Source organism: Pipistrellus kuhlii, unplaced genomic scaffold, assembly GCF_014108245.1.
Source record: "Pipistrellus kuhlii isolate mPipKuh1 unplaced genomic scaffold, mPipKuh1.p scaffold_m20_p_11, whole genome shotgun sequence".
In the NCBI taxonomy this organism is placed as follows: Eukaryota; Metazoa; Chordata; class Mammalia; order Chiroptera; family Vespertilionidae; genus Pipistrellus; species Pipistrellus kuhlii.
In genome coordinates, this window is record NW_023425416.1 from 30,461,984 (window position 1) to 30,478,213 (window position 16,230).

General features: G+C 37.8%; 1 protein-coding gene across 1 annotated transcript in view; it reads right to left on the reverse strand.

Annotated features, from left to right (window-relative positions):
• The window catches only part of COL6A6 (collagen type VI alpha 6 chain), a 94,894-nt gene that overhangs the window by 51,958 nt on the left and 26,706 nt on the right, over positions 1 to 16,230 (reverse strand). The window contains exons 12-20 of the mRNA XM_036431509.2: positions 14,283 to 14,375; positions 13,004 to 13,057; positions 11,260 to 11,331; positions 11,152 to 11,178; positions 10,773 to 10,817; positions 10,629 to 10,682; positions 9,422 to 9,484; positions 5,378 to 5,443; positions 4,056 to 4,109 (exon numbers count right to left, since the gene is read on the reverse strand). Coding sequence (XP_036287402.1) covers positions 4,056 to 4,109; positions 5,378 to 5,443; positions 9,422 to 9,484; positions 10,629 to 10,682; positions 10,773 to 10,817; positions 11,152 to 11,178; positions 11,260 to 11,331; positions 13,004 to 13,057; positions 14,283 to 14,375 — 528 coding nt within the window. The remainder of the gene's footprint in view (positions 1 to 4,055; positions 4,110 to 5,377; positions 5,444 to 9,421; positions 9,485 to 10,628; positions 10,683 to 10,772; positions 10,818 to 11,151; positions 11,179 to 11,259; positions 11,332 to 13,003; positions 13,058 to 14,282; positions 14,376 to 16,230) is intronic.

Genomic DNA, 16,230 nt, shown 5'->3' on the forward strand with positions numbered 1-16,230 from the left:
AGAGTTGTTTCACCTTTTCCTTAAGTAGTTCATCTTCTCATGAGGGTTTATCTGCCCTAGGTTCATGTAGTTTTTCTCTTATTTTCTTCCGATTTCTATGCATAAGTCCTGAATAGTAATCATCTAATTAACAATGAATGTTATTAATATTTTTCACTATTAATCATCTTTGAATAGGGTCACCTATTTACTGAAAAACTATTAAGGGGATATAGCTGGACTTGGTCAATAGCTTTGATATAGGTATATTATCTCAAATACTTTCTCATCATAAATTATTGCTTTTACCTTATGGCTCCCTCTTCCTTCAAATTTTGGCATTTAAGAGACTCATGAACTCACACAAGTCCCTGAAGCCATAGTTTTCTCTGTGCTGTGAGAGTCACTGTTTCTTCTCCTGTCTTTGCAGCCTGAATGGCCTAGGCTGCTACACTGTAAATGCTAAAAATCAAATATTCTCGTTTCTCAATATTTGTCTCCTCTGCTAAGCTGTGTTTCTATCAGTATATTCCTTGATCTTCTCGAAATGTATAGTAGCCCTGGATTTTGTCCACCAGCTTTTTCAGGAACATGGCAGCTACTTTTAGAAAAATCTGACCCCTGCTCGAGGTCTGAGGTGCTGCTATGTGTCAGCTCTCTAAAGCCTCCCTCATTACAATACAGATTTTTAAATATTTGGCCAATAGTTGTCATGTGCAGCCTAAAGTTCTGGTCATTCTTTGTTAAACTATTTGACATTTCTTTTGTTGTTCTTGGTGAATTGCACAAAAGGGGGATAGTATTAGAACACCACCTTGGCCCAGCAGTGACTCTGCAATTGAGCGCCCACCTATGAGGCCCTGATTTGATTTGTCAGGACACATGCCCAGGTGGCAGGGTTGATCCCTAATGAGGGGTGTGCAGGAGGAAGCCAATCAATGATTCTCTCTCATCATTGATGTTTCTCTCTCTCTCTCTCTCTCTCTTTTTCTCCATCTCTCTACCTCTCTGATAAAAAAAAAATACTACCTTGATTTTTCCATCTTTAGCTGGAAGCCCTATTTCTCATGGATGACACTGCTGAATCTAAAACCCAAGATAGGGCCATATTTCTCATGAGTTGTGCTGTTTAAATAACACATGGTCATATTGCATTTGCCTCCAGAGAGACTATAGCCTCTGTAAAATAATAAAAGTACATCTCCTGCCAGAATTTCTGGGATGAAATTCTTGACATTCAAAATATTTTCTCGGGGTATGTAAGCTGGCTACACCCTCTTGGAAGATGAAATGAATAGCAAATGTATTTCTTTATCTTTCAATGCATTAAAACAGCAGTAGTAAAGTGCTTTCCAACAGCGATCAAATTCTGCACATTTTAAACGTAATCTCTATTTTTTATTCCATTTCTCTGCCTTGCAAAGAAGGAGTGTGTTCCAAGATAGAAAAATGTTTTCTCAATGGAGCAGAATAGCTGATTTTATGAACTTCAGCTCAGGAAATACAATGCATAATAAATGAAATATATTAAACTAGTTTTTATTTGTGTTCAGTTTTAAAACATTGTATATTTTGTAGGTGGGGAGGTGAAGGAAGTTGGAAAAGGCTGGATAGGTAATAAAGAATGAAAGAAAATGTTGCAAAATGAGAAGAGGCAGGTTTAATTTAGAATCCAATGCAGGCATTTAAGTATATTTTATCAAAGTTATCTCTCCTTATTGGGTAAAGATTCTTTTACAATCTCTGTGCTCTTCCAATAAGTCAAGCACAGAATCTTTCGTTTAAGTAGTACTCATTGAAAAAAAAAAATAACAGAAAAGCAAAGAAGCAAATACACAAGATCCCAAAAGGTTCCGTAAGCACATGGCCTACCTAATTTTACTCCCAAGTATATATTTTTACACCCCTAAAAATATATAATGTTTTCAAAAGTATAGAGGTTCCTCAAAACAACAACAACAAAAAACACAACCCACCACAAGAACACACACAAACAAAACAGAAACAGAACTACCATAGGATCCAACTATTCCACTTCTGGGTATTTATCAAAGAAAATTAAAACACTACCTCAAAAATATAACCCCATGTTCACTGCAGCATTATTTCCAATAGCCAAGACATGGAAGCAACCTACTAGTAAGTGTCCACTGACAAGTGGGTAAATTTAAAAAAATGTGGAATATATACACATTGGATTTATTCACACAATAATATTCAGCCACTAAAAAAGAATGAAACCTTGACCTTGAAGGCATTATGTTAAATAAAATAGCTCAGAGAAAGACAAATCCTGTATGATCCCACTTTTATGTGGGATCTTGAAAACAAAACAAAACACAACAACTCAGATAAGAGAACAGATTGGTGGTTGCCAGAGGCAGAGGGTAGAGGATGAGTGAGATGGGTGAAGATGGTCAGAAGGTACACATTTCCAGTTATGAAATAAATGAGTTATCGGATAGGATGTACAGTATGGTGACTAACTTAATAACTCTGCATTATATGTTTGAAAGTTGCTAAGAGAGTAAATCTTAAAAGTTTTCATTTCAAGAAAAAATGTGTAACTACATGTAGTGATGGATGTTAACTATAATAGACTTACTGTGGTGATCATTTTGCAATATATACACATATCCAATCATTATGTTGAACATCTAGAACTAATACAATATATCTCAATAAACATGCATCATGTTTAAAAACTGAACACAAATAAAAACTAGTTCAAAATCACATTTATTATTCACTAGTAGCCCTACACATGAATCCGTGTGCTAGTAGCTTTCTGTGGGGCCTGGCCGCTCTGAGCCCACTGCTCAGAGGCTCTCTGCGGCCCAGAAACCCATCTGTGGCCTGGTGTGGAATGCTTGCCTCGTCGCCATGTGGCGACGAGGCAAGCATTCTGCCAGGCCGCTCATGTTGCCCACTCTCAGCAGCTGTTCCCCCCTACCCCTCCTGGAACTGGGGGACTCTGGTGGGGCTGAGAGGACTGGACACTGCCATCTTGTGGCTATGGATGCTGCCATCTTTGTGATGGAGTGATGGTTATTTTGCATATTATCCTTTTATTAGATAGGATTGCATTTTCTGGGCAGAAGTTCACAGAACCAGCTATTATATTCCATCAAGAAAATATTTATAAGGTAGAAAAAAAATGGAAGTAAGAACAAAGAGAGGACCTATACCAGGACTCATTTTGCTAAGTACATAGTTATAAAATTAGGCAGAGGAATGGAGTTTTTGACTTTAAAACAACATCACTGGGCATCTTTGCTAGCCTAGTGTAGTGATTTTCAATTGGTGTCCTGCAAGAATTTTTAGAACATGCAATACCTGGCTATTTAGTCAGGGCTCTGACCTTTTTCCCCATAGATCATCAAATTTAAAAAATGACAATAGCCCTGGCTGGGCAGTTCAGTTGGTTGGAGCATCATCCTCTACACCAAAATGTTACAGGTCTGATTCTTTGCCAGGGCACGGACCTAGATTGCAGGTTCAATCCCAGACACATAAGGGAGGCAACTGACTGATATTTCTCTCTCGCTCTTCCTTCCTGTCTCTCTAAAAATCAACGAAAACATATGCACAGGTTAGGAGGTTTAAAAACTGACAACAACCAACACAACAACAACCATCCAGTGTGAATGGATCAACATTATATATATATATATATATATATATATATATATATATATATATATATATAGTCAGATTGGCAAACACACACCTACACACACATATATTTTGGTGTGCTGCAGAATTTTAGTAGTTTATATGTGCTGTGAGATGAAAAAGGTTGAAGATCGCTGGCCTAGTGGGTAAGCCAAACTCTGACAATTGCTTTCCCTAGCTGGCTTTGTTCTCTTTGCCCAGCTTTCTCCTGATTGGTCATTTCTCCTGATTGGTCATTTCTCCTGCAGCCAGCAACTTCCCAAGTCCTTTTCCAGCTCAGTTCTCACAGACATCCGAGGTTAGTTTCCCAAGGTATCAATCCCCCACAGAACAGCCCCAGCACTCCCCACAATCAGCCATTTCCATTGCCATCCAGGCTACCAGCCTAAAAAGGCTCTTACTGTCTGTCTTCTGGAGCCTGGTGTTCCGGGGAGGCCTGGCCAGCCTCTACTACCCTGTGAAATGAACAGACAGACATGCATCAGCAATTACACAGCATGGACACATTCTTCTTCAACCTCAGTTTGTTTGTTCCAGGGAAGCAGGCAGAGCGCCCACCACTGAGAGAGTTATTCTCCCTCTGGAACGCAGCATCACTCCCACTGGTCATAAATCGCTTAGTGGGCAACGAGGAACTGCAGAACAAAATGCTAAGAGCATGGCTTCACCTGCTCATCACCCCTGCATAACTTGCAATTAGGGAGTAGTTAAGAGTCTTTAAATCAAACTATCCCCACAGAGTGGACAATGGAAGCATGCCACGTGTTCAGTACAGGTACCACTGGTTTGGATTTCTACTTCTGGACTTCTTGTTCTGTTTAGTTAACCTGCATAGATTACACCCTTGTGTGAATAAAACCTCACAATACTCACAAGTCTTCCCAAGACAGAAAAGGAAGGCCTATTTATGAATCTACATTGAGATATTGGTCACTTAACAAAAAAAAATGGCAGGTAACATTTCCTGAAGGTTTCTGAGATGGCAGGGTTGGTCATTGAATTCCCACCATAAAACTGCCTAAAGTAGGCTTTTCCTCTTCTTTTTCATGTGAGAAACTTGGGGTTTACAGGAAGTGGCCCCAAGGCCACAGAGATGGTACAAGACAAAGTCCCCAAAACAAAAGTCCTTCCACCATATCAGACCTCTCCTCCAGGTGGAGTCACCAAAAAACTTCCTTAATAGCAAGAAGATCCAGAGACACATATTCAGATAAAAAATTTTTAAAACTCTAAGAAACACAGAAGTTAAAATGATTAAATTGGTAGTTGGAAAATTTCACGAGATTAATACCAGGAAACCTGCCTTGAGAATGTGTATAGCTCTATCAGATCTTGCACTTTTAAAAATCATATACTATGAAGAATATGATGTCTTATGAAGAGGTGTGTCCTCTGGATCCTAGCAAGGCCAACAACTCACTTGCTAGTTCAATTAGCTAGCCCTACATGTTAAGTTAGAGTTTGATGTTTACATTCATAAATGATGACCCCAAGGGTATGGCTCAGTGAAGCAAGTCACCCCAAATTCAGAAGGAGAATGTTTCTTGAGTCCCAGAGTAGCAGATAAGGAGTAAGAGGTCCTTTTGTTCCTAAAAATATTTTTTTTTGCATGAAGAATATCCACTCTGATTCCAAATTCTTTATGCGCATTTCATGTCCAAGAACTGGGGCCTCCCAGCAGCCACATCATTACAAGTTTCCTCTCAAATGCCCACACACTTACGTCTCTTCCACGTTCTCCTTTCAAGCCCTTAGGTCCTTCTATGTTGTTGTCAAATCCAGGAACTCCCTAAAACATAGAGAAGAAAAAGAAAAATCAATAGGCTTTGAATATTTAGCTTAAAAAATGTGATTTTTGTATATAACATATTTAGTCTCCACCAAATAAGTGGACAGAAGTCTAACCCAATTGAAAGCAGAAACAGGTTAAGACTAGACATGGTTACAAGAGAGTTCTTTCCTTCCTGTGCTTTGTATTATCAGAAGGGAATGGAAACTCAAGGTTTGTGCATGTGTGAGAGTGGGTGGGGGAGGGGAGGGAATCTAGAGCTTGCCAAGGGAAGCAAGGGTGAGATAACTTGTGTTTTATGACAACTCTTTTTTTTTTAAATAAAAATATATTTATTGATTTCAGAGAAGAAGGAAGAGGGAGAGATGGAAACATCAATGATGAGAGAGAATTTGATTGGCTGCCTCCTGCACGCCTCCTACTGGGATCAAACTGGCAACCCAGGCATGTGCCCTTAACCAGAATCGAACCTGGGACTCTTCAGTCCTCAGGCCAATGCTCTATCCACTGAGCCAAACTGGCTAGGGCATGTTTATGACAACTCTGAACCTGGGTCTGGAGGTATCTCTTCTTAACTACTGCTATCCTTTCTCTTAACTTCTTTTTTTCTGGGAGCCTAGGCAAGCTTATTCTTGAGGGTTGGGAGACTTTACACTCCCCTACCCTTGGGAAAAGGCAAATTTCATAATGGGCTCCACCCAGCCCAGGAACATACATACACTGAGCAGAGCTGGGGCCTGCATCTGCCATCCATTCTCTTTTTCTCCTCTTGGACACCTGGCTGCTTTCTTACCCATATGCTCAGCCTTCCTTTTTTGGTTCTCAGAAAATCCTGGAGTTTTCCCCAATATGCAAACAAATGTTCCAGCAGAAACTCACTGAAAACAGGCACACACTTTAGGATACTATCTTACGTGGGCCAAACGGAAAGCTTTCTATCTTGGGTACTTAGGACCACAAACAGAGCAGTGTCGCAATGATGCCAGACAATTAATGGAGGCAGTCAACTCAGTCAATGCTCCAATAAACTGAAAGGGGACAACAATTACCCGGTCCTGCTGAGTGTCAGCTGCCAGGCTCTTCGGCTGACAGCAGCCCAGATTACCTTTATCAATCAATAAGTAATTTGTGATCACCAACAGGGTCATAGAGTTGTCCCTCACAGAGTTGATAGGCTAACAGAGGGGGAAAGACGGGCTTATAACTTATAACTGATATTATTAAAACTTAAATGAAAAATTATTTCTTTCCCCCACACACCAAAGCCAAAGATTGTTTTCTTATTTTCTGTTTTATTCTTAAGTTTTTCTGTTAAGTTCTCCAAGCAGGGTATACCTAAGTTACAATATTAGAGAATTACATTTTGGTGAGAAAGGTATGTAATGAAAAGGAAGGTAATGGAAAGTCCAGAATTTATTCCACTGGGTGTACTACTATAAAGCTTCATATTGTGGTCCATCTCTGAACTATTTGATTGAAGGAGATGACATTTAAAAAATTATATTCCAGTACATTGTACTGACTAGAACATCCTGATTCTCATGTGGATCAATTGTTTGGTTAGTCTGAATGGGATCTTGTCGAGTCTTTCAAATTCTATGAAAGTGGACAAAAGAGCACCAGATAACACAAACTTATGATTAAACTTGGGCTTCTAATCATGGTGTGTTTTAGAACGGTGAACTCTGTAGCTCAGACAAATGACCTAGCTTGAGTTCTCCCCCTCTTCTACCTCTCGAGTTACATGAAATTATATATATATATTGTGTATGTATATATATATATATATATATATATGTGTGTGTGTGTGTGTGTGTGTGTGTGTATATATATATATATGTATGTGTATATATATATATATATATATATATATATATATATATATAATTTTTTTTTTTGGTCAAAACCGAAAATTCCAAACAGCCAAACTGTGATTGGATTTTTGTATGATTGGACTTCTCTCTGAATAAGCATAAATTTTTCAGGAATTTGAATCATTTGCATGTATCCCTATAAATAATTTGACTGTGTGTGTTCTATGTATTCTATCAATCTTCTTTTAAAATATCTTTTTTCTATTTTTCCCCCTGAAATGGCAACCCACAGAAACCACAGAGTTGTCTTCGATTTGAGATGTGCAGTATATCCGTAAGTGGCTGGGAAGAATTCTTATGCATTGGAGAAGCATCTAAAGTTAGTATAATGACAAACAGCACAATACGGAGAAGCTCTAGTGGATTGAATTGCAGTCATCTTAAAATCACAGAACATTTATTTTTAAATAGAAATCGTTTTATATTATCATTCAGACAATTAGGGGGAATTCTGACCAAAGTGAATGAAAATTTTATAACAATGCCCCAAGTGGATTTTTTTTGCCATCATATACTGAAATGTCTTTGTATTTAAACTGCTATTTCTTAAATATCTGTTTTTGTAGATAGTTTTTGTTTTTAATTAGATAGCTGACTCTTAGGTCACCAGACTATAGTCAGGAGATGTCACTTAGCAAGCATTGTAGTGTTCTAGTGTAAATTCCTCGACTTTATAAACAGAGTTATCTTCAGAGCATACTTAATATTTACATTTGCTAATATATATTGCATCAAATTATTTCTCTGGTCAACTCATGTAGGAAGAGTTATTAAATACAAGGGCTTGTGAGATTTCCAGTTATCCCACATCCTTATCAACACTTGGTATTGTCAATCTATAAATTTTGGCCATTCTGCTCTGGCACATTGCTGGTGGGAGTACAAATTAGTACAAACATTTTTGCAAACAGAATATAGGCATTTAAATTATCATCCAGATAGTCTACTCCTAAAGTACTGACCCAATAGAAATATGTGCAACAGTGCACCCAAAGACACGTACAAGGATGTTCATAGAAGTGCTATTTATAATAGCAAAACCCAGTAACAACACAAATGTCTATAAACAGAATAGATAAGTAAATCATAGTATAGTCATACAGTGGAATACTATACAGCAATGAGATAGAATGAACTATTGTTATCTGCAACATTAATGAGTCTCATAAGCAAAAGAAGCCAGAAACCGAAGAGTATATCATAAATAATTCACTTGCTTAGAGCTCAAGAACAGGTAAAACTAATTTATGATCCTAGGATGGTGACTAGGTTAGGGAGGACTGGTATGGATTGGAGAAGATATGAGGTGTTGTTTTTTTTTCCAGATGCTTTGTTGTTGTCTAATGTTTTCTCTCTGTATCTGGGTGGTGAGTACACATGTGTATTTACATTCATCAAGCTATACATTGATAATTTGTGTACTTTTCTGATATATTTTATAGTTCAATAAGTTCCAGAAATGTAATATATAGCGTAGTGATTAGGTTATATACTTCAAAGTTTCTGAAAACCTACATATTAAATGTTGTGATCACAAAAAAAGAAATAATTATGTGCCATGATAAGAGGAGTTAGCTACGCTATGGTGATAACCATACTGAAATACATAAATGTATAAAATCAACACTTTGTACACTGTTAACTGGGTTATATCCCTGTGAGAGCAAGCACCTTGTGTCTTAAGTTTGGCCTAACATAATCTTAGTTGGCTTGGATTCAAAGCAATGAAGCCAATGCGCTTAATCTCAAGACTCTTGGAGAATGAAAAAAACACGTGGCTTTATTTCTTCTCTGCTCATATTGAGGTACCTAGAGGAAGATGATGAAGTAGACTATAATTCCTTCACAGCTCCAAAGCACAAGGACAATTCTGAATGTGTCTTCTCAAAAAATACATGTGCCACTGAAGGGCAAGGGCTTCTCACTGTCCATTCTCATCCTGTTTATGACATGGATCTAACAAGACAAACCTCCTTTTTTGTACTGATTTGAATTCAGGATTGCTACTGCAGCACCTTAAAGTGGGGATGCCACTCTCTTATCCATAGCAGATGGGAAATGAGCCCTGATGTTAGTTCACAGCCCACACAGCCCCAGCACTTACAGGGTCTCCTCGCAGGCCCTTTGCTCCACGGTCACCAGCAAGCCCTTTTTTTCCTGGGCTTCCCTAAAGTTATTAAAAATCAGGAGAAGGACAAAACAAGACGTTTTAATAACATTCATATTCACAAGGAGTTTATCTTCTCCTTGATTTGAATAATTGAATATTTCCCAAAATTATTTTTTAAACTAGAAAGAGGAACAACCAAAATAAAAAATAGTTTCAGGCATCATATGAATAATTTAAGAGTGATCTCAATCATCTGCCACAATGGTGAACTCTGTTCCAGACACCTTTATCATCTTGTTTAGTTTTTACAACTATTTTATAAACCAGTATTGTTTATTATCTTTCTTTTAATGAGGCAGCTAGGATTCAGAAAGACTATCCATTTCCCCAAGGTGGTTGCATTAGCTAGAAAGTGGGTTTCTGACTCAACTGTTCATATGCTAAAGACAGATAAAAGATAAAGTCAATGATGGAAGTATGGCTGCTGTTGGTATTTGTTCTAGATGGGAATGAACAGCATACACCTTCAAAGTGCTGCTCTGCACCACACTCTTGTCAACACTCTGTACCATTCTTGGTGTGGTAGCTGCTTTTCATTAATGACCTCAATTCTTCACACATCTCTGAACCTTTGCTCTTTGCCATGTAACTCTGTAGACCTTTCAATTGTGTGTGTGTATTGGGGGAGGGAGGTGGGAGCAAAATTCCCTACCCCTGGGGGGAATGGTAAATAAAATATGTACACAGATAATAATTTAATAAAAAAAATTCCCTACCCCTGATTTTGGCTGTGATGTGATTTGGCCAACAGAAAGAAATAGAAACGTGACAGTGAGATTTCCAAGCTTAGCCCACGAGAAGTCTTGAGAGATCTTGTGTGTTTCTACTTCCTCTCGTGCTTCTACCAAGACCAGGAAAAGGTCCTGGTCAACCTGGACAGGCAGCTGTCTGGTCCCAGGAGTAGATAGAAAACATGTGGAACCAAGTCCCCAGCTAAGGTTAGCCCAGATCAGTTGAATGTCTCAGACACATAAGAAATAAAAGTTTATTGTTGCATGTGATTGAGGTTTTGTGATTCTTTATCACAAAGCAATTTTGTGGCACTGGATGTCTTATACACCTAAGGTAAAGCTTCTACTCTGTTAATCACATCTTTAATCCCCAGTATAGTTTTCATGTTGTCTATTTACTGAATCCCTACCTGGGATCCTTCATCTCCCTTTTCTCCTTTTCTTCCAGGTTGACCATTGTCACCCTAAAAAACAGAAGAAGAAATTCAAATTCCCATTTTCTTAATGAGAAATTAACTCAGCAAGGTCTTTATGGAACAAAGAGAAAGCTTTACCTGTATACCATTCAATCCATCAATTCCATTTTCCCCAACTTCTCCCTAAAAATACAGGTGTGATAAGAATAGAGTGCGTTACATTTATGTGCAAAGAGGTTAGACACCAAACAAAAAGGCTAATGTTGTGTCCCATAGACAGCCTCTTTGTTAGGCTGGCCTTGTATAATATAAAAGATTACTCAGTAATAAAAACTGTCAACAAATAATATACATTGCCTGCAATAAAATTCAGGGATAAACAAAGTTAAATCATTGACAATAAGAAAGGAAGGTCAACAGAAACTTCATGCATGCAATCTATTGGTCAATAATCTCAAAACTAAAAATATTTCTAGGTAGTAGATGAGAAGATAAATGAATACGTTTGGTACTATACCTCCTGTCCATATATTCCTCTGAGTCCCTGAAAATAGAAAGGAAAGTAGTGGTTAGTGTAAGAAGAAAGAATTAATGCTGGGAAGACTTCACAATGTCTGACCCTTACCTTAGGCCCTTTGGCACCGTAGCATCCCTTAGTACCTTGCTCTCCCACTGGTCCAGTGGCTCCTCTTTCTCCCTGAGAATGAGCACAGACCCAGGTGAACTTTTTATATTGTAATCCGGAATCTGTCTTGAAAATTTGACAAGTTTTGTGTCGGGGGAAAAAAAAGTGTGACTGCTCATAGTTTACAATCCAGAATTCATGTTTATACAAACTAAGCATGGAAGTAAATCAGACCTCCCCTGTTGACAACTTGGTTTTGCTTTAGATCTCATTAGGATACTGTCATGGGTAGAGTAGTATCTGTATAAAACAACCAGCAGTTAAGATGCAGTCTCAAGATTTCAGGAGGCATTCCAGAAATAGGTAACAAAAATTAGGTGAGACATCAGAGAAGGATGCGTCAGATATGAACTAACAAGAGGCATGATTTCTAGACCAAAATTCATTGTCCTTCTCTCTTTTACTTAATACTACTCCTGCAGTCCTTGTCATGGTGACCCCACCAGAATGTACATCTTGTGAGCTGGAAACAAAGGTGTCATCTTCAGCTTCTCTCTCCGTAGTAGTCAGTGAGGTATGTTCATTCTACTTCTATTCACACTGTCCCCATTTATACTAAGATTAAGACCACTTTGCCTTGCACCTACTACTGCATGATTCCCACCTGCAATCCCTGCCTTATTACCATCCATATTACTGCCTGGGTATGCTTTCTAAATCCACAGCCCCAACATTTTTACTTCTATGCGTAACATCATTCAATGACTGCTCACCAACTGGAAGGCACCTAAATTTTTCACAGGATATTCAAGACTCCCAATAATCTAAGCCTTCGTTGACTTATAACCTCTCTCACTATGAACTGGGATCCTTCCAGGTTGACCCTGTCCAGTTCTGCATACATACAATTATGACTCATGCCCTTGAAATCACTGTTCTCTCTGTAATAGAATGTTGTCCCTCAAAAATTTTGCCCGGGTAAGTTTCTATTTGAACTTCATATGACTGCCCAAGCATTAGTCTTTTTCTTCCAAGCCCCAACTGCCACCCAGGCTGTTAGTTGAGGTTAGGTGTTTGTTCTGCTATACTCTGTCACACTGCATCTCACTGTAGCTCTAGTATGATCCTTGTGTGTTAACAGCTGAAAACACAGTTGTCTTATCTACCTTTTTACTAGTCTAGAAATTACCTAAGAACCATACTTGTCTTTTATTAACTTTAATTTCTAGGGCCTAGCAGCATAATGAATACACGTGTGAGAGAAAACTTTGGTAAATAATGTGGCAAATGGAAAGATGCTTAATATATAATTGTTAAGTGAATGGATGCATGGATGGATAGATGTGAGGGAGAGAAGACAGGGAAGAGGGTAGGAGAAAGGGGAGAGGAAGAAAAGGAAGGTATGGTAGATGCAAGGAAGAGTGAGATCCTTGATAAACACTGTGCTGCATTGGTTTACCGGTGCAAAATTGATCAGGAAAGGAGGAAATAACAGTGATCTGACTCCTCACGTGAGGAAGATAAGTTCTGCATTGAGTTCACTATGCAATGTTGGTGGATGGTGAAAGAGGAGACAGTAGGTTAACAAATCACCACTAAAGATAATCAGAAGCAAAGCCCTATGGGAATTAGGAAAGACCTCCAACTTTTCCCACGTCCTCTGACTTGACACAAATGATTTCATGTTGTAGATATGTCCTTTGGAAAAAATGAGGCTGGGGGGAAAAAAACAAACTTGACTTACAGCAATGCCCTCCTCTCCCAGGTAGCCTGCACTGCCTTTGAAACCTGGGAGTCCCTGGAAATAAGGAAAGGAAGAGCACATTAACACTCCATAAAGCAAAACCCAGAGGTAATCAAGCAAAATTCTTCAACTTCACAGTTTTTCTTTATTTAGAAAAGAGTTAGAAAAAATTGAGTTCTCTGCTACAACTTAGGTGGCATTTATACATAAAAATAAATGGAATTTTGAGGCAAGTATCTACATAATTCAAGAGGGTGTATATATGAGTGAATCATAATATTGTCCATACGTCTCTCTGAAGTTATATATAGTGCTAGAGTTTTGTCCAGACAAGTGTTCAAATAAACACAATTGTGTGTACCCCTGACAAACTAGAATTATTCTCTTCTCATTAAAAAATCTTTTTTATGATTTATGCTAAATATAAAAAACAGACCACCCACATTTCTTTCTGAGTCCTGATTTTAAGAAAATTCTACCACTTTTTTTTTTAAAACATGAAATGGAAGCAATCAGGAAATAATTAGTCCAAACACTTTCTTCAGAGACATAACCATGACAATTTGGGAGTTACGGTGCTATCTATAAATTATTCAACAGTCAAACACACATATAAACAAGCAGTATTGAAATCATTATTAAATACATCCTAATATAATTGTACATATTTGAACATTTCCTAAACTTGCAGGCCATAGTTTTACACAGGGCATGTAATATTTTTTGATTGGTCTGTTGTTGGTTACTGTTTTCAAAATTGGTCTGTTTTTGTCTATACACCTGTGATAACATTTGGGTCTGGCTAAAGCGGAATAAAACATCTGAACATCTTTTGCTATGACAGGGTGATCTGATCTAGCTTGATTTTAGCAGACTACACAAAATATTCCTGACTTAAATGGCTCTGCCGTCATTAAAAATGAAAATTGAAATGACAGTGGTATTCAGGAACTTTTCATTATTCAACATGAAAGATGGAGATTGATTTTCCTACATCATTGTCATCGATGCTAGATCATTGGATAATCAACGATCTTGGCTATTGTTTCTCTTGAGACTTGTACAAAAGGTTTTTTGTGTTGTTTTTTTTTTTAGAAACACTCCAATTTAGAATGCCAAGAAAAAACCCTGACCATCTAGTTTGACATGTAAAAAAGAGAATAACAGGTTGCCTTTGAGGCTCTACCCAGAGGTTAAAATGACCCCTTACGTCTACCTGAACTCATGTCTGAAAGACATACTACTTTCAAATAAAGTGAGCCATACATGTCAAAATTACCTTTTTCCCGGGTGGTCCAGGATCTCCCACTGTTCCATCTCCTCCAGAGCACTTGCAGAACAAACAGCAGCAAGTCCTTTCAGCAACATTGACCTTGGGGGAAGGCAGGGAAGACATTTGGTGACATTGCTTCCCAAACACACATATAAGCTCACCAGTGTGATCCAGGCATCTGTCCATTTCAGAAGCCTGTTCACCATTAAAGTGACCGTGCTCTAGAGAGAACGAATGAGCCATTCTTTACCATCCATCTTTTGTTCTATGATCTGCATTCTCCAGCATATGAGGAAGTCGAATTCAACTGGAAGATCTTCTGTGTTCTCAAAATGCTATCAGTTTAGGCATGGCCAACTCATTGTATACCAATTTATGTGATTTCCTGTTCCCACCCATCCCAGCATTGACCATTGTTTGGAACCGAGTCCACTGGAAAATACTTTTAAAACAGTGTATGTGACAGGATCTCCACACCACCAGTTGCATGTTCAACGTTTCAAAAGCACTTGCTGGAGAGGTTGGGGGAGCATGAGGAGAGTATTCCTCTGTCTACTCTGGCCAAAAATTCATTCTAATTATATTCTATATTTAAATATCTAAGTAAATCTCATCCTGGGTCTCATTTAATTATACCTTGAATAATAGACATATTCCACTGCAGTTTTACAATTAATCCACAAAACTTATTTTTAGGAAAATTCTGTAAATGCCATGATTTGCCTTTAATGGGACAGAATCAGCCTTTGTATTGAGAAGTTTCCCATCAAAATTCTAGTGTGATAACTATTTAGCAATTTCCTCTCATTGTCTCTTATTATATAATGTTTCTTTTCTGACATTAGAAAATTCTGTGTATTTTTCCCCCTGAAACTATCAAACCCAATAACACTTGAAACACATGAAATCAAATAATAATAACAAAATAGACACTCTGATTTCATTACATAATATCAACTTTCTTTGGATCACCCAAACCCTATACCTGAGCCCTGTTTTTAAGCGCATTAACACTTCAACTATTAACATTAAAATCAATCTTTGTGTCTAAAATTAAGTTTTCCTTGTAATGTATTGCATTTATGTAATATTTGAAAACTGACAGAATTATTTTGAGGAATAACTTCCTCCCACTATGGATTACCACTTATAGATTTCTAAGAGTAGTAGAGATACAAAATACAATTTGTTAAAAATAGATTATTTTCCCATGTAGAAAGAAATTCCAACAAAACTTCCATATTCTTTTTCTTTAATACATTTTATTATTTTTTACAGAGAGGGAGAGGGATAGAGAGTTAGAAACATCAATGAGAGAGAAACATTGATTAGCTGCCTCCTGCACACTTCCTACTGGGTATATGCCTGCAACCAAGGTACATGCCCTTGATCGGAATCGAACCTAGGACCCGTGAGTCCGTAGGCCAACGCTCTATCCACTGGGCCAAACTGGTTAGGAAAAAGCTTCCATATTCTTTAGGCAATTATTTTTTGCACAATTACTACACTGAACAAATTGTGTTTACACATTTATTTATATACCAATTCTATAGATATAAAATAGCTGGACCTCTCACTTTATTGAAGAGTGTCTAATTTGCTGATTATAGGTTTTTATAAATTATAAGCAAATCATAAATTATTAGCCATTTATTAAGGCGAAAGTAGTGCCACAGAACTTGGTAACACTTAATCACTCTAGTTTGAAATCCTATACGTTTCTGAAAGAAATATGATTGAGACTCATCTCACATAAACATTAGGCTTTAAAAATAGGTCAGAAGGCAAAAATCTCGGTCAGTGAAGGCAGCCTTCACAAATCTTTCCATTGCTCATAAAGTACAACATAGGAGATTATCCAACTAGTTTTTCCTCAACATTGGAGCAGATGCTCCTTCTCCAGTTAAACCCTAAATGTAAGTGGTTCTCATTGACAGGCCATGTTGCAGGGAAA